This window comes from Neovison vison, chromosome 6 (assembly GCF_020171115.1).
Source record: "Neovison vison isolate M4711 chromosome 6, ASM_NN_V1, whole genome shotgun sequence".
NCBI lineage: Eukaryota > Metazoa > Chordata > Mammalia > Carnivora > Mustelidae > Neogale > Neogale vison.
The window spans coordinates 216,966,854-216,986,614 of record NC_058096.1 but is presented as its reverse complement, the minus strand read 5'-3'; the positions used below and the strand labels follow the sequence as shown (position 1 = coordinate 216,986,614).

General features: G+C 60.2%; 4 protein-coding genes and 1 long non-coding RNA gene across 7 annotated transcripts; 2 read left to right on the top strand and 3 right to left on the bottom strand.

The window, feature by feature from the left end:
- Positions 1-21: 21 nt before the first annotated feature.
- ICAM4 (intercellular adhesion molecule 4 (Landsteiner-Wiener blood group)) lies at positions 22-1,164 on the top strand. The gene is made up of 3 exons (XM_044254237.1): positions 22-415; positions 555-860; positions 1,005-1,164. The coding sequence occupies exons 1-3, from the start codon at positions 22-24 to the stop codon at positions 1,145-1,147; spliced, it is 843 nt and encodes a 280-aa protein (XP_044110172.1). The 3' UTR covers positions 1,148-1,164.
- LOC122909743 lies at positions 600-2,911 on the bottom strand. Of its 2 annotated transcripts, none has more exons than XR_006385178.1 (3): positions 2,707-2,911; positions 1,632-1,813; positions 600-1,087 (listed from the first exon to the last, which is right to left on the bottom strand). It is a non-coding gene; the product is annotated as an uncharacterized LOC122909743 (long non-coding RNA). The 2 variants fall into 2 exon arrangements; XR_006385179.1 differs by having other exon boundaries at positions 600-1,083.
- Positions 2,437-9,433, top strand: ICAM5 (intercellular adhesion molecule 5). 2 transcript variants are annotated; one of them, XM_044254234.1, is made up of 11 exons: positions 2,438-2,860; positions 3,798-4,067; positions 4,263-4,583; positions 4,811-5,098; positions 5,499-5,753; positions 5,891-6,139; positions 6,609-6,851; positions 6,940-7,218; positions 7,303-7,542; positions 7,957-8,223; positions 8,992-9,433. In XM_044254234.1, the coding sequence occupies exons 1-11, from the start codon at positions 2,779-2,781 to the stop codon at positions 9,264-9,266; spliced, it is 2,769 nt and encodes a 922-aa protein (XP_044110169.1). In that variant the 5' UTR covers positions 2,438-2,778; the 3' UTR covers positions 9,267-9,433. The 2 variants fall into 2 exon arrangements, with proteins under 2 accessions (XP_044110168.1, XP_044110169.1); XM_044254233.1 differs by lacking the exon at positions 8,992-9,433 and having other exon boundaries at positions 2,437-2,860; positions 6,940-7,205; positions 7,957-8,103.
- Positions 9,434-12,553: 3,120 nt separating this feature from the next.
- On the bottom strand, positions 12,554-14,749 carry ZGLP1 (zinc finger GATA like protein 1). Its single transcript, XM_044254899.1, has 5 exons — positions 14,613-14,749; positions 13,988-14,407; positions 13,266-13,351; positions 12,830-12,923; positions 12,554-12,683 (listed from the first exon to the last, which is right to left on the bottom strand). Exons 1-5 carry the CDS (start codon positions 14,747-14,749, stop codon positions 12,554-12,556), a joined length of 867 nt encoding a protein of 288 aa, XP_044110834.1.
- Positions 14,750-15,300: 551 nt separating this feature from the next.
- Positions 15,301-19,734, bottom strand: FDX2 (ferredoxin 2). The gene is given in 6 exon segments (XM_044254232.1): positions 15,301-15,724; positions 15,860-15,947; positions 18,951-19,057; positions 19,262-19,316; positions 19,405-19,659; positions 19,662-19,734. Coding segments are annotated over 6 exon segments (735 nt in total). The 3' UTR covers positions 15,301-15,567.
- Positions 19,735-19,761: the final 27 nt, after the last annotated feature.

Sequence of the window (19,761 nt, the reverse complement as noted above, 5' to 3'; positions counted from 1 at the left end):
CCTCAGTCTGGGCCCTTTGCCATGGGGTCTCTGCTCCCCCTCTCGCTGCTGCTTTTGCTGGCGGCCGCCTACCCCGGAGGCGGAAGGGCGCACCGGCGCCGGAGAGCGCAGGTGCAGGGCTCGGGAGGAAGCTCCCCGGTGCCCTCGGAGACCCCAGCTGCGTTCTGGGTGCGCCTAAGGCCCGAGTTCAAGGAGGTGCAGCCGGGGGGCTCCGTGTGGCTCAACTGCAGCACTAGCTGCCCCCTGCCGGAGTACTCCAGCCTCAGCACTCAGCTGCCGCGGGGCCAAACGCACAGTGGGCCCGGCTGGGTAGCCTACCAGCTGTTGGACGTGAGAGCCTGGAGCTCCGAGGTGCGCTGCTTCGTCACCTGTGCAGGAGAAACACGATGGGCCACGGCCAAGATCACCGCCTACAGTGAGGGACGGGGGTTCAGGCCTTGCGGGGGTGAGGGGAGGGGGACGGAAGTGGGTATTTAGCAGTAGCGCTAGGGGGCGCACGCGGACCTGGCTCAGAGCGCCCCCCCCACCCCCTCGCCCACCGCCCCTTGCTTTAGAGCCGCCGCGAAGCGTGATCCTGGAGCCTCCGCTCTTGGTGGGCAACGAGTACACTCTGCGCTGCCACGTGACGCACGTGTTCCCCGTGGGCTTCCTGGTGGTGACTCTGAGGCGCGGCGGCCGGGTCATCTACTCTGAGAACCTGAGGCGCTACAACGGCTCTGATCTGGCCAACGTGACGCTGACTTACACGGCGCCCGCCAGGCTCCGCGACTTTTGGAAACCGGTGACCTGCCATGCACGCCTCAGTCTTGATGGCCTGGTGGTCCGCAGCAGCTCGGCACCCATAACGCTGAGTGGCCTCGGTGAGGCACCTCTGCGATCCCGGGCACTGGAGGAGGGGACGGGCAGGGCACCGCGCCGGTAGGGCGAGCGAGTCCGGCGGGAGCTCCCGGCGGGTGGGCCTACCTCCCTGTGCTCCGTTCCTCACTCTCACCTCCCGTCCCCAGCTTGGCGCCCCGCGTCCAAAGCCTTGGCCTCCAGCTCCATCGCGGCCCTTGTAGGGATCCTTCTCGTCGTGGGGGCCGTCTACCTGCGACAATGGCCATTGGTGCACAACCAGAGTAAAGAGAGCAGGGTCTCTGCCGGCTGAGCCAAAGGAAAAAGACATCTGGGACAATTTGGGGAAGCTGATTCAATAAAGTCTTCCTCCATCACCTTCTGTCTCTCGGCCTAAAGGTCCCCCACTAGGGTACCACCTCTGAGGAAGTGGCGTTCTGGTTTGCCCTTGCCTCCGTCACTTTCTCCAAGTTCCTTGTCTCTCTGAGGGCCCCTGAGGTTTCCTCATTCCCATCCAACTGGGGCCCGGGGCGCATCAGCCCCTCCATTCCCAGACGAGTGTGGTAATATACCTCCCTTGCGGGCATTATCAGTGCGGTGCAAATGAGTATAGCTTGGGCACTGGAGGGCTTGGGCTGTGGGAGGGTTGGCTCACAGTATGGTCCCCCCCCCGCCCCGCATTGGCTCCTCCGCTGCAAAGCAGCAGCTCCGATTGGGTGTTAAGTTTCCTTCCCCCCCCGCCCCTCCCCTTCAGCCCCAGCACTTTCCTGGAGGACAGGGGTGGAGCAAGAACTGACCCCCGCAGTTCACCGTTAGCGCTGGCGGTGAGAGAGCAAATGGTCGGGGTCACATGACACGTTGAGGGACGAAGATACGAAGAAAAGGTACCCATGTTGTGACTGCGGGGAAGGAAAATTCGGATGGCCCACGTGGGGTGTCACAGACTCCCGTCCTGGCAACGTCTTGCCGATCGCCCGGCCTGGGGGGTACACGCAGTGGGTGTCAAAGCTTGGGGCCCGGATGCAGGGTCGAAGTGTCTGTCATACTGGGTCTCTCGGTCTCGCGTGGATACACAAGCCGGGCTCGCACTGGATGTCTGGGAGGGCCGGTGCGGTCCGGGGCCCCGCCCACCGCGCCGAAAGCGGATTCGGGGGCGCTCCTCCGCCGCTTGCGCTCACACACGCCGCGTAGACACGTGCCCGCTGCACGCTGGGTAAATACAGACCCAGAGCAGAGCCGACCCTAATTTAGACGCCCGCGAACGCTGCGCGCACGCACACGTGTTCCCGACTCGCTGGCACTTTCTTCCCCACCCCCTCTGTCGCGTGCGGGGGCGGAGCCGGAGGGGGACTAGGGGCGTGGCTATAGACCGCAGCTCCCCGGGTCATAAGGGAAAGGATCAGTGAGGGAGGCAATCCCCACGCCCTTTCCTAGAATTGTGCCTTCCCCCATTCTGCTCCGCGGATCTCTCCCAACCCTCACACCGATCCCCTGCCCAAGGGCCGCGGGGGTTGGGTGGGGAAACTAACTATGGGGGCGGAGCTCTGAGTCCAGCTCATTACCACAGCATCCAAGCTAGGGGTGGGGGGCGGTTGAGAAGGGCAACCCAGCAACCCCGGACCTCGGCTTCGCCGCCGAGGATGACGCGGGAGCGCGCGGCCGCCCCCAGAAGGCTCCGGGCGATGGGGCGGGCCTCCACGTAGACCCCGGGGGTCGCTTGCTCCTGCCAGCACGCCTTCGCTGAGGCCGCGAGCCTGGAGCACGCTCGCCCTCCCGCCCCCCAGCCGCCTCTGCCGCCGCCCCCTCCTTGGAAACCAAGTTACCAACGTTAAACCAATCCCGGAACGCAACTCTGCCTCCTCCACAACCCACCCGCCGCGCCGTCCTCTCGCCCAGCTCAGCGCTCGCGCTCTCCTCGCCTCCTGCGCTTCCCCCGCGGCGGCGATGCCGGGGCCCTCGCCGGGGCTGTGCCGGGCGTTGCTCGGCCTCTGGGCTGCCCTGGGCCCGGGGCTCTTCGGCCTCTCAGGTAAGAGCGCGGTCCTAGCTCAGGGTGGACAGGGCGGGGGCGGAGTTCCGGGACCAGAGAAGCGGCCACAAGCCCCTCCCAGCTCCGCCCTCGTCTCGCTCTACTCCCACGCTTCTGTCCCACCTTGAGCCCGGACCTCTCCTTCCATCCCTCTCCCCACCAACACGCAATGGAGACCCAGCTCCCAGACTCCTCGCTCGCCGAGGTCTCTACCCTGCCCTCTTCGAGATCCTGGGTGCTCTTCCGCACCCATCTCATGCCCTGGAGACCCCGGGTCTCCCGTGTCCCTTTCCGGGGTACCTCTCCATGCTCTTTTATGCTCCATGGTTCACGGACTGACATCCTTCTCAGTCGTGGTCCGGAAAGACCCGATTTCCCCAACTGCTGTGACTCAGAGGCGCTATTCCCGCTCCATCCGGAGCCCTGGCAACGGAGTCCCTCTTCTGTTCCGCGCTTCCTTCCATGAGCCCAGCCTCAGTGTTCTGTGTTCTCCCGGGTTTGGGGTCCTCACTTAGCCTTGACTCAGCCTCATCTCTCTTTTGCCCTCGCCTCAACCTGTCTCTCCCTTTCCGGCAAGAACCCTGAGAACCAGTTCGTTTTCCTTCCTCCACACGAGGTCCCCTCTTCCCATCATTGCTGTGTGCGTCAAAGACCCCGTCTTTCATCTAATCACCCCTCCCCCCCCATGTTTTCCCATCACTCCATCGGCTCCTTGGAGACCAGGGCTCTCTGCTGCCATGTCCCAGAGACGCCCTCGAGGTTTGAACCCTGGGAGCGCGCCTCCAAACCTGAGGCCAGGGCAGGACGCAGGACTCCTGAGTTCCTCCTTGGCTGTGGCCTCTGCTAATTCCCCGGGAATCCCTGATTCGACATAGGGGCACAAGGATACCAGGAAGGTGGCTCCCCAGGCTGAGTGAGCCCACGTTTCCTTGGTCAGCGGTCGCGCAGGAGCCCTTTTGGGCGGACCTGCAGCCCCGCGTGGCGCTCGTGGAGCGCGGGGGATCTTTGTGGCTGAATTGCAGCACCAACTGCCCACGACCTGAGCGCGGTGGCCTGGAGACCTCGCTGCGCCGGAATGGGACCCAGAGGGGCTTGCGCTGGCTGGCGCGGCAGCTGGTGGACATCCGCGAGCCGGAGACCCAGCCCGTCTGCTTCTTCCGCTGCGCCCGGCGCACGCTGCAGGCGCGTGGGCTCATTCGCACTTTCCGTGAGTTCTCAGCGGCCACGCTCCACTCTACTAGTATTTTCCCTTCCTTCCAAGCCCCGCCCCCTGGACCCCAGGGACCTCCCCCTAAGGCTCCACCCCCTCGGTCCCCAAGCTCTCCGCCTCTGGGACCCTGGGTTCCACGCCACGTGCCTCTGAGCCCCGGCATTTCCAAGAGCAATGGTTCTCCCGTTGCAGAGCGACCGGATCGCGTAGAGCTGGTACCGCTGCCTGCCTGGCAGCCTGTGGGCGAGAACTTCACCCTGAGCTGTAGGGTCCCAGGAGCTGGGCCTCGTGGGAGCCTCACACTGACCTTGTTGCGGGGCGCGCAGGAGCTCATCCGACGCAGCTTCGCCGGGGAGCCACCCCGAGCGCGGGGTGCGGTGCTCACGGCTACAGTACTGGCGCGAAGGGAGGACCATGGGGCCAATTTCTCCTGCCGCGCGGAGCTGGACCTGCGGCCGCATGGCTTGGGGCTGTTTTCAAACAGCTCCGCCCCCAGAGAACTCCGAACTTTCGGTGAGTGGGTGTAGGGAGCCAAAGGGGACGAAAAGGAGTCGGGCGAGTGTTTAAGGATCTGGAGACAAAGAAATCTGAATTCCAATCCTAATTCCAAAATACACAAGGTGTAAGTTGTTTTCCTCCCTGTGCGTTGAGGATGATAGGGTAAGATAGCGCGTGTAAAGCGCTTAGTACATATCGAGTGTTTGATACATGATCTTCAAGCTCTGTTCTTCGACCCGCAGCCCTGTCTCCGGACCCCCCGCGCCTCGTTGTTCCCCGGCTCCTGGAAGTGGGCTCAGAAAGACCCGTGCGCTGCACCTTGGACGAGCTGTTTCCAGCCTCGGAGGCTGAGGTCTACCTGGCGCTGGGAGATCACAGGCTGAGTCCCGATATCACCCTGGAGGGGGACGCGCTCGTGGTCACTGCCACAGCCACAGCTAATGCAGAGCAGGAGGGCACCAGGCAGTTGGTCTGCAACGTGACCCTGGGGGGCGAGAGCCGCGAGACCCGGGAGAACGTGACCGTCTACAGTAAGAGGGAGTGAAGCGCAACGGCCGCGGCTCAGGGGTGGAGCCAGAGGAACTGGAAGGAGGGGCAAAGGATGGGCGGGGCCTTAGTATAGGAATAGCCGTGGTTCCAAGTCCCTAACGGGTGGGAAGGTTGAAGGACTGAGACTGAACAGTTGTAGAGGGAGAGTCTGAGCCGCCGCCGAGGGGAAACATCGCAAACCCGACGAGGACCCTGTAAAGTTGTGGCCAGACGACCTCAAGGGGCGGGGTGGGAAGGGGCGGAGCCTAAGCATCGGGAGAGGCGGGGCGAGGTGCCTAAGGGTGGGCGGCACTGCCGGGAGAGTTCGGGCAGATGAGGGGCAGCCTCGACCCGCAAGGAGAGGCGTGGTCGGTGGACTCCCGGCCAATGCCCCGTCCCCAGGCTTCCCCGCGCCGGTCCTGACCCTGAGCGAGCCCAGCACCCCCGAGGGGAAGGTGGTGACAGTAACTTGCGCAGCTGGACCTGGAGCCCTGGTCACACTGGACGGAATTCCAGCCGTGGTCCCGGGGCAGCCCGCCCAGCTTCAGCTAAATGCTACCGAGGACGACGACAAGCGCAGCTTCTTCTGCGACGCCAGCCTCGAGGTGGTCGGGCAGACCCTAAGCAAGAACGAGAGCGCCGAACTCCGCGTCCTATGTGAGTTGGTCTTTAACCTCTCGCCCCCCTCCTCGTGATTTCCAGCGGCCTGTCCGCTCCCTGCCCCTGCTGTGGAAGTGGGGCTTTTCCTCAAGGACCGCGTCTAGCTTCTCAGTGGCCCACGCCCCTGCCTGCAGACGCCCCTCGGCTGGATGATTCGGACTGTCCCAGGAGCTGGACGTGGCCGGAGGGCCCGGAGCAGACGCTGCGCTGCGAAGCCCGCGGAAACCCCGCGCCCTCCGTGCACTGCGAGCGGCCAGACAGCGGAGCGGTGCTGGCGCTGGGCCTGCAAGGTCCGGTCACTCGCGCTCTCGCCGGCACTTACCGCTGCACTGCGGTCAACCACCAGGGCGAAGCAGTCAAGGAAGTGACGGTGACGGTGGAGTGTGAGTCCGGGTGCACAGGCGCATTTCTGTTTCTCAGGGTCTAGGGGTAACTAGCCTACAGGGAAGAGTGGGTCCGAAATGTGTCTTTGGGCAGGATTTTGAAAAACGGAAGAGGCTGGTGAGCAGGATTAGGGGAAGATCTTGCAGAAGGAGGGAGGGGGAGAGGCAGATGTGTCCCTAAGGGTCTGCGGGTGGCGTGTGGGCAGAATCTTGGGAAGGTGGGCTTTGCAAGGCATTTAATAGTTTCTAGGCCAAAGACTTGGGGACAAGCCTGTGGGTACTTTGTAGGAATCAGAAAAAAGGACTCAAAACAGCTCACCACCCTACCAGGCTAAAATCTCTTCGGTTTAGTGTCTCTGGGCAGGGCACAGCCTGCCCAACCCTTTGTGACCTCCCTCATAGGGAAAGAGGGTCTAGGGACATTAGGCCAGTCCCCAAACCTCGAACCCAACAACACTTCCTTCTCCAGACGCCCCATCGCTGGACAGCATGGGCTGCCCGGAACACATTACATGGCTGGAAGGAACAGAGGTCTCCCTGAGCTGTGTGGCGCACGGGGTCCCGCCACCCAACGTGAGCTGTGTGCACTCTGGGGAGGCCAGGGTTGTCGACGGCCTGCTGCGTGTGGTACGGCAGCACGCAGGAACCTACCGCTGCGAAGCCACTAATGCTCAAGGCTCTGTGGCCAAAACTGTGGCCGTCACAGTGGAATGTGAGTGGGGACAACACGGGGCAAGATGGGGTATGTCAGGATAACCCTGGCCTGACTTCCAGTCCCTGTGTGACCTTCTGCTCCCCAGATGGCCCCAGTTTCAAGGAGCAGAGCTGCCCGAGCAATTGGACGTGGGTGGAAGGATCTGGGCAGCTATTTTCTTGTGAGGTGGATGGAAAGCCAGAGCCAAGAGTGGAGTGCGTGGGCTCAGAGGGTGCCAGTGAGGGGTTGCTGCTGCCGCTGGCCTCCCCAGACTCTCCTCCCGGAGTCCCCAGCATCGCGAGTGGATTGGCACCTGGTATCTACATTTGCAACGCCACCAACCGGCATGGCTCCATGGTCAAGACTGTCGCCGTGAGCACGGAGTGTGAGCGGGGCCCAGGCTGGCCGGGAAGTGGGGTGGCCCAGGGTCGGGGACCCTCCCTGATGTCCCCCCATGGCTGCTTTGCAGCGCCGCCGCAAATGGATGAGTCCACCTGCCCAAGTCACCAGACGTGGCTGGAAGGGGCCGAGGCAGCAGGGCTGGCCTGCGCTGCCCGGGGTCGCCCGTCCCCACAAGTGCGCTGCTCCCGGGAGGGCGTGCCCCGGCCTCAGAGGCTGCGCGTGTCCCGAGAGGATGCGGGTACCTACCATTGCTTGGCTACCAACATGCATGGCACGGACACCCGGACGGTCACCGTGGGCGTGGAATGTGAGTGGGAGCAGCATCGTTTAGAGGACCCTCGGTTCCCAAACCGGTGACTTGCAGCAGTGGGATTGTCCAGTGAAGTTCAAGGGTAACTCCTTCAGGCCTCCCCCTCCTGGGGACAAGGATTCCCGGTCTAAACCTGAGGGTAATGAAAACTCCAGGGAACAGGCGCCCACGCCCCCTCAAATTCTAGGTCAGAAGGGCACTGGTGCAGGTCCCCACTTCCTCTCCTTCATGAAAGCTGGGCAGAGGATTTTAGTGCTGACTACGGCCGCACAGTAGGCGGAGGTGGTGGCTGGGGCGGAAGGCCGGATCCCTGCCCACCCATCTGAGCAGGACTTTCCGATTGCGGTGGGCGGAAGGGCCCTTGGTCAGTGCCTGGACCGGCTCTGAGGGGCTCCTCCATGTCCTCTGCAGACCGGCCGGTGGTGGCCGAGTTGGCAGCCTCGCCTCCCGGAGGGGTGCGGCCGGGCGGGAACTTCACGTTGACCTGCCGTGCAGAGGCCTGGCCCCCAGCCCAGATCAGCTGGCGCGCGCCCCCCGGGGCGCTCAACATCGGCCTGTCGAGCAACAACAGCACGCTGAGCGTGGCGGGCGCCATGGGCAGCCACGGCGGCGAGTACGAGTGCGCAGCCACCAACGCGCATGGGCGCCACGCGCGACGCATCACAGTGCGCGTGGCCGGTAAGTGGCAGCTGGGGGCGGGGTGAGGGATCTGCAGGGGGCGTGGCCTGCGCCTTGGGTTCCCCGGCCCCCCAACCCGGTCCTCGCTTCCCTCTCCTTCCCGGTAGATGATGGGGCAGGGCAGAAGGCAGGGGCACCCTGACGAATGGGGCTTTGATGGCGTGTTTTGGGTGGAAGGTGGAGGAAGAGGAGACGGACTGCAGCTCAGGGGGAGGGACCCTCTAGGGGGAGGGACCCTCTAGGGCTGTGACGGCTGTGGGAGGGGCTTATTAACTTGGGGTAAGTCCTATGTGGTAAAAACCAGCCAGTTCTCCCCTCACTGTGCCGCTGTGGAGAAGTGTTGGAGAGGACCTAGGGCAGAGGAAAGGGGTGACGGGGAAGATGGGGGTAACGGGGGTGGGGGGGTCCCACCCAGATCCCTTCCCTCCCACTTCGTGTGTCTTGGGCTTTCCGGGGTGAAGGAATGACCCGGTTCCCCCTGCCCTCATCCTCTTGGGGATGAAGAGAGTTGGTTGACTTGGAGGTGTCCCTGAGGCTGGAGACTTCTAGCCTCATGTGCTGAAGTGATGCGTAAAACGGGTCTGGGGTCATACCAGCGCTCAGGGTAGCCTCTGGGGGCTTTCTCCTTTCCCCCAACCCACGCTGTGAGTTTACTGGGGTTCCCTGCCAGGCCGGTGAGGACTGACCTCGCCCATTGGGAAGGAACAGAGGTGGCTGGGCTTGGGAGCCTTGAGCTGGTCCACTGTCTTTGAGGATCTCCCCCCGCAGGTCCGTGGCTGTGGGTCGCCGTGGGCGGCGCGGCGGGGGGCGCGGCCCTGCTGGCCGCCGGGGCCGGCCTGGCCTTCTACGTTCAGTCCACCGCTTGTAAGAAGGGCGAGTATAACGTGCAGGAGGCCGAAAGCTCCGGTGAGGCCGTGTGTCTCAACGGCGCAGGCGGCGGCACTGGCGGGGGCACGGGCGCTGAAGGTGGAACCGAGGCTGCGGACACCGCAGAGGCGCAGGCCGGGGGCGAGGTCTTCGCCATCCAGCTGACGTCGGCGTGAGCCGGTTCCCCTCTCCCCGCAGGCCGGGGGACGCCCCCCAGAGGCACACGGGGGCTTATTTATTGTTCTATTTATTTATGTATTTATTTATTCATTCATTTATTTATTCAGTTCCAGGGGCATCACGCCCATTTTCTACCCCCCCCCAATAAAGTTTTTATAAAGGACTCTGGGTCCATCCACTTCAGTCTCTGCCATGAGGAAGCAACCCAAGGCTCCAGTCCCAACCCTGAGGATTATTCATACATGGACTCTTTTGTTTGTTTCTGAGGACCTACTGTGTGTAGGGGACGGTCCAAGGCGCCTTCATGCGGTGTGAGCTGGAGCGTGTTCTCTCCGTGTCCATTTTCCTGCTCTCAGCCAACCTTGGGCTGGGGTGGGGACCGCACTCCTTCCTCCAGCTCCCTTCCCCTTATCTCTTCCGCCCAGCACTGCCCTCTAACCCCGCTAACTCGTGGGGTGGGAGCTAGGTGATTCCCCCAGGCCTGGTTCCTGGCAGAGCAGAGGCTATCTTCCCAGGATGGGTGGAGCCCCCTCCCAGGGGTCTGGGCAGTGGGCTCCTATCCTGAGGTCTTGCCAGGATGAGGAAATGAGGACAGTGACTGCACTATGAGTGAGGTGTCCCTCCCGTTAAAGGGTTCCTCTGTTAGAGCGTGCCTCCCTGCCCCACCCTCAATGTCACCTCCACCCTGTGTACATCCACCGTGCCTCAGTTTACCCCAAGCTGCCTTTTGACTGTCACGATTCAGATGAGATGCATGCAACCCCCTCCGCACACCACCGTCTCGCTCACCCCCTGCAGCATAAGGAGAGAACAGCTGGCCTCCCCCCACCCTGGCAGTCTCTGCCTCCCTCAAAAGCAGGAACAGAGCCTGAGAGAAGGAAGCAATCCCAGACAGCTCCCACTCTGTCAGCTGCCCTAGGCAAACATTTCCTGAGCAAAGGTAAGAACAGGAAATGGGGGATGCTGGGAGACTGGAGGGTGGGAGGAACTAAAGGCCAAGCCTGTATACAGCAGGCAACAGCACAAGGATGATGTGGCCCCTCCCGTCACACACACCCTTAACCACCTCCCTCCACTCCCACCAGCCTCCTTGAGGTTCCTTGAGTCCCACCAAGTCCAGCCTGCCACAGGGCCTTTGCTTTTGCCATTCCCTCTGCCTGGACTGTCCTCCCCTCAAAGTCCCACAGCTAGTTCCTGATCCTCAGGTTTCTATACAAATGTCAGAGAGGCCTTGGCTGTCTCTCCTCAGAGAAGCCTCACTGAGGTAGCCCTCCAACCCCTTATCTCCTTATAGATTTTCTTTTCTTTTTTTTTTTTTTTAAGATTTTATTTATTTGATAGAGACCACAAATAGGCAGAGAGGCAGACAGGCAGGCATAGAGAGAGAGAGAGAGAGAGGAGGAAGCAGGCTCCCCGCTGAGCAGAGAGCCGATGCGGGGCTCGATCCCAGGACCCTGAGATCATGACCTGAGCCGAAGGCAGAGGTTTAAGGCACTGAGCCACCCAGGCGCCCCTAGATTTTATTTTCATATTTTAGATATTTAATTGAGTACTTGTTTACTGCCGTTTTAGAATATTGGCTTCACTAGAGCAAGGGATGTTTTTTCTAGTCACCACAAAGTGTCCCCATTGGGGCCTGGTGCACAATACTTTCTCAATAAATGCTGAATAAGTGGGTAAAAACAGCCATGAGTTCACAGGGACACGGTCTGAGACCTTCGTATGTCCAATGTGTATCCCCAGAGAATTCCCATGCTGGGCTGTGGGGTGACCGATTGTGGCCTTGGACCCTGCAGTCAGGGTCCTGGTGGGAAGATGAAGGTGAATGAAATAAGCCCAAAGCAGTAGAGAACTGAAGATTCTGGTAGGTTCTAAGAGGGAAACCAGTGAGGAGCTGAACTAGAGCCTGACACAGCGTGGGAGTGGGGTATACATTTTAGACTGGGTGGTCAAGCAATGCTGCCCACCCTCCCAGTAAGGAGAGGACAGCAGCTATGGGAGACACGGGGGAGGGGCTTCTGAGCTAAGGAATGGTGGCACGGAAGGAGTCAGGGATCCGAGTACTGAGGAACTGGGCCCAGGCCTTCCCCACAGGCTCACCCAAGAGAGACAAAGAGGGTTTCACAGGGGCTCCCCTTCCTGGGGTGTGTGGCCAGGCAGGTCTCACTTGCTGCCACGGAGGACCAACCCGCACCCTGGCTGTATCCCGCCAGTCCTCCCGGTGAGCACTGGTACCCCGTGTGTTCTGGGGAACAGCCACAAGACTGAGCTCTGGCCAGGGCCCTCTTCTCCTACGTGTCTTCTGGCTTCAGGCTAGGGACACCCTTTGGTGGGGTTAGAGAGCTCTTGGAAGAGGAAGAGGGGGCCACCGAAGGGACCACTGTGCGTGTATCACTGTGTGCCAATGTGTGTGTCGCCCGGGTGTATCTTCTGTGTTGTCATGTGTATCTCATGTGTCCACTGACACATGTGTCTATCAGATGTGTGTGTGTCAATGTGGGTTGCTGCCTAGCGTGTGGTCTATGTGTCTCACGTACGTGTCCGCACATGTGGGTGTGTGTGGCTCGTATGTGAATGTGTGTCAGCCCACACACACGTATCTGTCTTGCCTTTATTTTTTTTAAGATTTTTTTTTTAAGTCATCTCTACACCCAACCTGGGGCTCAAATCCACAACCCCAAGCTCAAGAGTTGTACACTTGACAGGCACCATGTGTGTCTGTCTTTCTGCAAGTGTTCTTTGTCTCTCTGCAAGGGGTAGCTGGTGCCCTATGTGGGATGTTGTGGTGAATGTGGCTAATTCTCGGGGTGGGGGGGCTGGTCCCTGTGTACATGGGGGTGTGTGTGTGTGTGTATCCCTCAGAATCCTAATGAGAAAACATGCCCCCACAGTGCTGGCATGGGGGAGGGAGGGAAATGTGCATGAGGTGGGATCCCCAAGTCACAGCGCCCTTTCTCAGAGTCGTTTGATTCTTTATTGCTGTTGCTGTCCACAGTCGGAGTGTCACTGCTGAGAACATTTTCGGAGGGGAGGCTCAGCCCAACCTGATGGGACCAGGGGCCAGAGAGGGGGACAGCGGCCCCCCGAGACAGGGACTCTGGAGCCCGAGGCCTGGGTCTTCCACCTGGGATCCCTGAATGGGAGGGGACAGAGAAGAGGTAGGCTGGGTCCCTGAAGACCCAAGTCTTTTTCCCCCACTCCTCCCAGGAGGGCTTCTGCCCAACCCCGCCCCCCCCCCCCCGAGAAACTGAGTCAAGATGGGCTCAGCCGGGTGAGGAAAGGCTTACCCTTCCTGAGTCGAGCCTTGGTGGGGGCCCAGGGACAGCCCGCATCTGCCACATAACTTCTTCGGCTGCACACTTTTCCTGGGCACCAGCCAGCAGCTGGAGCAGCGGGTGCCGTATTTCTTGTACCTGGGACGGGGGTTGAAGAAACCACCATCAGAACGCAGCAGGAGCCCAGAAACTGCCGCGCAGGAACCACTTTCCCCACAGCTGAGGGTTTCCCCTCCCAGAGCCCCACACTGGCTAAGCACCCCAACTCCCTCCACCCTGAGGACCTGATACCACAGGCATTGCAGAGAGGGGTCCCATCTTCAGCATCTCTCCAGAGGGGAGTCCTTTGGGTCCTACAGGAAGCACAGCACCGGGGCCCTGAAGGGGCAGAGGTCCAAGGGTAAGGGCCAGAAGCCAAGAATCCGGGCTCACGAGGCCTGTGCAGGTGGGGCATTTTGTTAGTCGCTGCGATGGCCCCACCTGGCCCTGGGCCAGCCCTGGGTATTACCAGATCGAAGACAGAGGGAAAGCCAGGAAGGGAGACAGATGGCAAAGCTAAGCAGAGGAGGAAACCGGGGGCGGGGGTGACTCAGCCTGAGCAGAGGGAGGTGCACCATGACTCCTTCTGGATGGGTCTAAATGGGGAAGCAGGATGGGAAGAAGGAAAGGATGGGAAACTACCCCCCCCATATTTATAGCTCTTAAGTCACCAGGACTCACCGAGGGCCTCGCCGCCTCCCGAGTTGGCCTCAGGACCCCCGGCAGGCCCTGCAGAGGGACCCTGAGAGCGGCTACTGCAGGCCAGGCTGGAGAGTACACAGAGTTAGCATGAGGGGGGACCTGAACCTTGTCCCAAGCAGTGGCCCCTCGGATTTGGAGGGATTTGGAGCATCCCCAGGGAGGCACCTGCTGTCTGAAAGGTCTGGTCTTGCCCCCTCATCTGTAATAATAATGTTAATTATGTGAAGAGGTAAGAAGTCTGGGGCCAGCCTGCCGGCTTGAGACCTCATTTCTCTAGAGACCTCAATAGGTGACTCCGGATAAGCGATCGCATTGTCTGCACCTCAGTCCCCAAATCTGCAAAATGGGCTTCACAAGGCTTCAGCGAGCCAATAGACACCTCAAAGGCCACCTGTTACCTCTCCTTGTTGTTGTTCCTGACAGGTGGTGGTCATGATCGTTACGGAGAAAATAGTAGCAGCAGCCCTTGGGATGGTCAGGCCCGTCTCATAGACGGGACCTATGCTCGGACCAGGACGTTGCAGGCTCACTGTAGCAGGCGCCCAGACTGGTCGCAGCCTGAGCTCTGGCTCAGAGACTGGGCCGTTTATAACGTAGGGCTGGTGTGGGGCGCCCCCTCAAGCCAACGCCCAGAGGCCCTCGCCCCCCCCCTTTATCACTATAACTTGCAAAAGGGCGCCCTCCTCTGGGCCAGCCCCTACCTGTAGCTGGGTGTGATCTGTAGGCTGGAATCCGGCTTTAGCTGAAACTTCAGGGTCACCCCCTCGAAGTGGGGGTCCACTTTCTCAGCGCCTGGGTGGGGTTTTGACTGCTTCCGGGGCCGCCTCTGGGGTAGGGCTGAGGGGGCTGGGGGAGTCTCCGGGGGCCCTGAGCTGCAGCATGGCTGGCTGACTGGGGCCAGCATGTTCTTGGCATCCCTTGCCAGAGGCGAGGGTCCCAGAATCTCCAAGGCCTTTGGCTCCCAGCAGGGCCCGAGGGCTTGGGTGTCCCGGGCAGGGAGCTGCACCAGCCCCTCTGCTGTTTCTTGGACGAAACGCAGGGTGGTGACCGAGTCCTGGCGTGCAGGCCAGAAGGACCTGGGGACAAGGGACAGGGTGGTCACCCTCAGCCCTGGGCAGCACCTATGTAGCCCTCAGAGACATGGGGGAATTGCGTGGCCTCTGACCCCATGTGACCTCTACATGACCCCAAGGATCCCTCGGGATCAGAACTTCCTTTTAAGTGCCAGTAACTAACACTGTGACCCCTGGATAACCCCAGGAACCAGAGGTCATGACCCTTTGACCACTGGCTCAGGTTCGGGGAAGGGGCCGCTCCTGAACGCACCTGCCATTGGGTCTGGGGCATCCTGGGGTCCTTGGTGCCTGCTGAGGAGGGGACGCGCCGGGCGGCTTAGGGTCCAGACACGGCGGCGCCAGCAGCTCTTGCAGCTTCGAGAAGTCTGGGACAGGTTCGGCCTCCATCACGCCCCGGCCCAGTCCCACTTCCCTAGTCACGCCCGGCCCCGCCCACCCCGAGCCCACTCGGTGAGCCCCACCTGAGTGGAACAGAACGTGCCTGGTGGGGGCGCTTCTGGCAGAGGCTGCGATGAGCCCCACCTGGGGGCGGGGCGGGGCGAGCGGAGGGTGGGGGGCGGCTGGCAGGCAGCGCCCGGCTCGGTTCCAAGCACCCCCGCCCCCACCCCTCCGGCCTGCCCGGGTCCCACCCCGGCAGCTCTGCTCCGATGGTCTTCACACCCCTCCAGGCCAGCCTGGGTCCCTCCAAATCCCTCCGCCGCTGCGGGGGCGGGGCCTTGCCACGCGGCTGCACGTGCGCTCCGCTCCCGAGCTCTCCTGGACGGAAGCTTCCAGGTCTCTGCCTCAATTGTCCCCCCCGCCCCCACCCCCATGGCCCCAGCGCTACTGTGTGTGTGGGGGGGCGAGATGTGGGGCTCCAGAAGATATGGCCAGAGACCCCCCCCCAGGGCCTGCCCTCCCCGTCCCCTTCCCCGCAAGGACACTCAAGACACTGGAGGTCCAGGAGACGGTTTTATTGTTGCTCTGGTAAGACTCCACCAATCTCCACACTGATTCTCATGAGTTGGGGGGAGGCCTCCCCAGCAGGGCTGGGTCTCCCCGCGGCCCCCAAAACCAGAGCCTGGACATGCGATCTCTCTGAGGCAGGGGCTCTGGCCTTCTGGTTGCTTCCAGCATCTCTCTCCGGCCTGTCCATGCTCTGGGCTGGGCTGGCAACTTGGTTTTTCCTCTGGTCCCGGCTCCCCAGGGCCACGTGGCTGCCGGTGTCAGTGGGGCTTGGGGACGTGGCCGTCCACGTAGAAGTTCCTGGTGATCTTTGGCAGCGTGAATTCGGCTCCTTCCAGCTCAGGAGTCAGCACGATTTGGCAGCCCAGCCGGGAGTTCTCCTGAAGAAGGGGGGCCATGTCCAGCATGTCGTCCTCCCTGGAGCGAGGAGAAGAGCAGTCATGGGGGGGGCGCATTGTCCAGCTGGCGCGGGGCCCCACAGGGCAGGGAGGAGAGAGGCTGGGGCCGCCGGAGGGCCTCGGGACAGCGGGGAGGGGTGGCCCCCCCGCTCACCTCTCATCGGGAGGAGGCAGAAGGTCCAGGTGGTCCTCGCTCACGTACACGTGGCAGGTAGAGCAGGCCAGGGAAGCTTCACAGGCCCCTGCGGGGGACAGATGAGGTGCCAGTGAGGGGCAGGGTCACGGAGGCACCATGCGGCACAGACAGAAGAGGGAAGAGGCCCTTTGTTTCCCCGCTTGCCCCTTGTCCTTCAGGGGCCCGCACCGAGGACAAAACCTCCCCCCCACACTGATTCGATTAGCTGTTCCCAAACTGTGTGTACGTTTTGCAAAGGGCTGTCTAGGGTGTCTCATCTCCCAAGGACCCCCCAGCAGGTTGTGGACCAGACGGTGCACACAGAACTGTAAATGAGCGTGAACTTGACTTCAGTGTGGCTGAGAGGGGAAGGGTCAGGCAGGGTCCCTGCAGCATGTAAGCCATAGCTGGAACCCTGTCACGGCTGGGCAGACGGGCTTCCTTCTCCTTCTTGTTCCTGACGATGGGACCCGCTTCCTCAACACCCATTGTGGCAGGGGAAGAGACCAGAAAATAAGGGTTGAAAGATACAGAAGCTGGGGTTTCCGGCTTTTCCCCCTGGAAGCATTCCCACCCTTTGGATCGGTTGCTAAGAACTGTGCTTGAGGATAATGTCCCTCTGGGTCTAAAATCTTCTAAGGCCTTGGGGCGCCTGGGTGGCTCAGTTGTTGAATGTCTGCCTTCAGCTCAGGTCATGATCCTGGGGTTCTGGGGTCCAGCCCCGCATCGGGCTCCCTGCTCTATGGGAAGCCCGCTTCTCCCTCTCCCACTCACCCTCTTTTGCTGTCTCTGTCAAATAAATAAATAAAATCTTAAAAATAAATAAAACAAAGCCTTGGGCGCCTGGGTGGCTCAGTGGGTTAAGCCGCTGCCTTCAGCTCAGGTCATGATCTCAGGGTCCTGGGATCAAGGCCCACATCGGGCTCTCTGCTCAGCAGGGAGCCTGCTTCCTCCTCTCTCTCTGCCTGCCTCTCTGCCTGCTTGTGATCTCGCTCTGTCAAATAAATAAATAAAATCTTTAAAAAAAAAAAACAAAAAACAAAAAACAAAGCCTTCCAAGGCCTTTTTGCAACCAGAATAAAACCAAACTCTTCAGCTCATTCCTTGAGATCCTCCCGACCCCTCACTCATTTCAATTCAGCCACGCTAGCCCCCCTGCTCAGTTCCAATGCACCAAGCTCGTCCCCACCACAGGGCCTCTGCCCTTGCTGCCCCTTGCCCTAGAATGTTCTTCTCTCCACTCCTTTACCATGGCTAGAACCTTCTTGCCTTCAGAGACTCAACTGTTCCCCCATTTCCTGTTTCTTATCCTCTCCCCACACCACCCTCCATCCCTGCCTGGCCTTGGGGAGTCTAATTTCTGCACAGCGCTTACCACGATCTCAGGTTACCATCTGAATCTCTGGGTGTACCTGTGCCCCATCAACCTGGCCTGCTCTCTTGTTTCTTGGCACTGAGCCTGGCAGGTGGAAGCTTCAGACATGTTATAAGCGAAAGGGACAGATTTCTGTCTCTTCCACAACTTGCTGGATAATGAGGATGAAGCTGCAAGGCAGCCTCCTAACCCAGAAGAACCACCCAGGGGGACCTGGTGACTTGGCCCACCCTCCATGCTCCTTGGAGATAAAATGTCTGGACCCTGAAGCTCCAGGCAGTCCCCAAGGAATCTCATCCCCAGCCCAGTCCCAACTCAGTGGCGTCCTCATCAATGAAAGATTATCGAATACAGGAGTCCCAGTGAGGCACACTAACCAGGGGTCAGGCATTCAGCACTAAGTGCAAGAGCAGCCCAGTGAAACAGCAAATAAACTGTCCCCTTTCATAGATGAGGCTTCAGAGGCCCAGAAAGGTCAAGGACCTTGATCAGAGTCACAGAGCTGGTAAGAGGCAAAACCTGAATACAGGGCACTTGCCTCTGAAACTCATGTTCCAATCTCTGTTGTGGGCTCTTAGGATTGGATTCCAGAACAGAACTTGAGATAGGCCTGCCACGGCCAGCCCCTAACATCCCCACCCCCGATGATATTAAATCAGGCTCTGTATTACAGTCACCTAAAAAATAACCTTATCCATTTTTTTTTTCTTCTTCTTCCAGACTGCCCTTTCCAGCTGCTCACAATGTAATTACATGTTTACTCCTGGGATAACGGTCCCTGTGAAGTTGAAACTGACGTGAAATGACAGGGGTCTTGTCTGTTTTGTACATTGCTGCCTAGCACACAGTAGGTGTTCAATATACACAGGAGAGTGGCACTGAACAGTGGCTAAAATAAGCGGGCTTTGAATCTAGTTTTGCCACTTACTTGACCTTGAAGCATGTCAACTTAACCTGGGGCTGCTTCCTCACCTATAAAATGAGATAACAGTCTTCCTTATCACATAACCTTGTCATGAAGATTCAGTCAGTAAGCAGGTATTTAATGCGCTTAACATAATGTCTGCTATGATTATCTTTTATTCAGCAAATACAGATTTAACACCGGTTACATCTAAATAACATGACAGGCAACCGGTAAGTAGCACCACGGTTTCTGATCTCATTCTGAGGACAGGTGACAAAAATGAAACAAGACATTGAAAAGTGCCAGGAAGACAATAAAGCACACTAAGGTGACGGAGGGGCTGGGGGTGGGGGTTTCAGCTGGGCTGAGGGGATGAGATTGTCAGGAATGAAACCCAATGGATGAGGTGGAGCCAGAAGTTCTGGTGGGAAAGTACTTCAGATGTCTGGAGCAGGAAATGCAAAAGCCCTGAGGCAGGAATGAACTTGGCTTTTCCGTGTGAGCAACAAGCAAGAAAGCTAGTTTGCCTAGATTAGAAAGAGGAAGGAGAGAATACAAGCTCCTGGAGAGTAGGAATTTTACTGACCTCTAAGAAATGCTCAATAAATTGCTGTTGAGAGAGTGAAGCGTCAAAGCTGGTCAGGGTTTGAGCCACAGTGAAGAGTAGATTTTAGCCACGTTTGATGGGAAGCCACGGGAGGGGTAAGTAACGGAGAACAATATCTGATTTGCAAGGTTTTTAAAACAATGGATAAGGGCCTCCCCAAATCCCAATGGCGGGTTCCCACCTTCCAGGTCCACTCCATGGCGCTGGGCCAGGTGGAGCACATTGTCCCCCACTCTGCCGCTCACCGGAATCCGCTGGCCTGACCGGTCTACGAACACCACGTTCACCCTGGGGACAGATGGGGATGCAGATACCAAACTTGATGGTGGGCGCGGTGAGCAGGTAACGTCTGGGTTTAGTTCCCCCTCCCCTTGACTGCCAGGGGAATAGGACGAGGTAGAGAGGGGACACAGAGATGAGGCTGCAGGGCAAGGTGGGGACCAGAGGAGCCTCGTGAGATAAAGAAGAGGGGACTTGACCCCCTACACTCACACGTCCCCGGGCCGGTCGGGGCCGCCAGCTTCTTCTTCCCCCGCCGGGCGCGAGCCTGGAAAACACGGTTGGGTGAGCGGCCGCGGCGCGCCTCGCAGGCATCTGACGAAGGATTAACGCAGTCCCCCAAACGCCCCAGGTACCTGTCGCGCGGAATCTTCTGGCTGTCACTGGCGCCGCTGCCTCCCCGGACCCCCAGGAGCCCACAGGCCGGCTCCACCAGGTTCCCCTGGCCGCCCGCAGCAGAAATCCAGCACTCACGCCTCCCCGGGCCACGGAGGCGGCCATGACAGGCATCACGTGACCCAGGACTGGGCATGCCCAGTGGCAGGCCCGCAACCCAAGAGGCCCGTAATTGCCCGAATACAAGCACTGTCGTTTGAGTGGGGCACTTGCAGGAAGGGCTCCAGGAAGGGACTGCCAAAGTGCGAGGGAGCCAGGCAGGCTCGCCCCCACAAGACCTGCGGGGCCATCCCCGACTACCCACCCAGGCCCACTGT

Coding starts and splice junctions, on each gene's coding strand:
- ICAM4 (XM_044254237.1), top strand. CDS start 22: ATGGGGTCTCTGCTCCCCCTCTCGCTGCTGCTTTTGCTGGCGGCCGCC. Junction 416..554: donor GGCCAAGATCACCGCCTACA/GTGAGGGACGGG, acceptor CCCTTGCTTTAG/AGCCGCCGCGAAGCGTGATC. Junction 861..1,004: donor CATAACGCTGAGTGGCCTCG/GTGAGGCACCTC, acceptor TCCCGTCCCCAG/CTTGGCGCCCCGCGTCCAAA.
- ICAM5 (XM_044254234.1), top strand. CDS start 2,779: ATGCCGGGGCCCTCGCCGGGGCTGTGCCGGGCGTTGCTCGGCCTCTGG. Junction 4,584..4,810: donor CAGAGAACTCCGAACTTTCG/GTGAGTGGGTGT, acceptor TTCGACCCGCAG/CCCTGTCTCCGGACCCCCCG. Junction 7,543..7,956: donor GGTCACCGTGGGCGTGGAAT/GTGAGTGGGAGC, acceptor TGTCCTCTGCAG/ACCGGCCGGTGGTGGCCGAG.
- ZGLP1 (XM_044254899.1), bottom strand. CDS start 14,749: ATGGAGGCCGAACCTGTCCCAGACTTCTCGAAGCTGCAAGAGCTGCTG. Junction 14,408..14,612: donor TGCCCCAGACCCAATGGCAG/GTGCGTTCAGGA, acceptor AGGGCTACATAG/GTGCTGCCCAGGGCTGAGGG. Junction 12,924..13,265: donor GGGAGGCGGCGAGGCCCTCG/GTGAGTCCTGGT, acceptor CTGCCCCTTCAG/GGCCCCGGTGCTGTGCTTCC.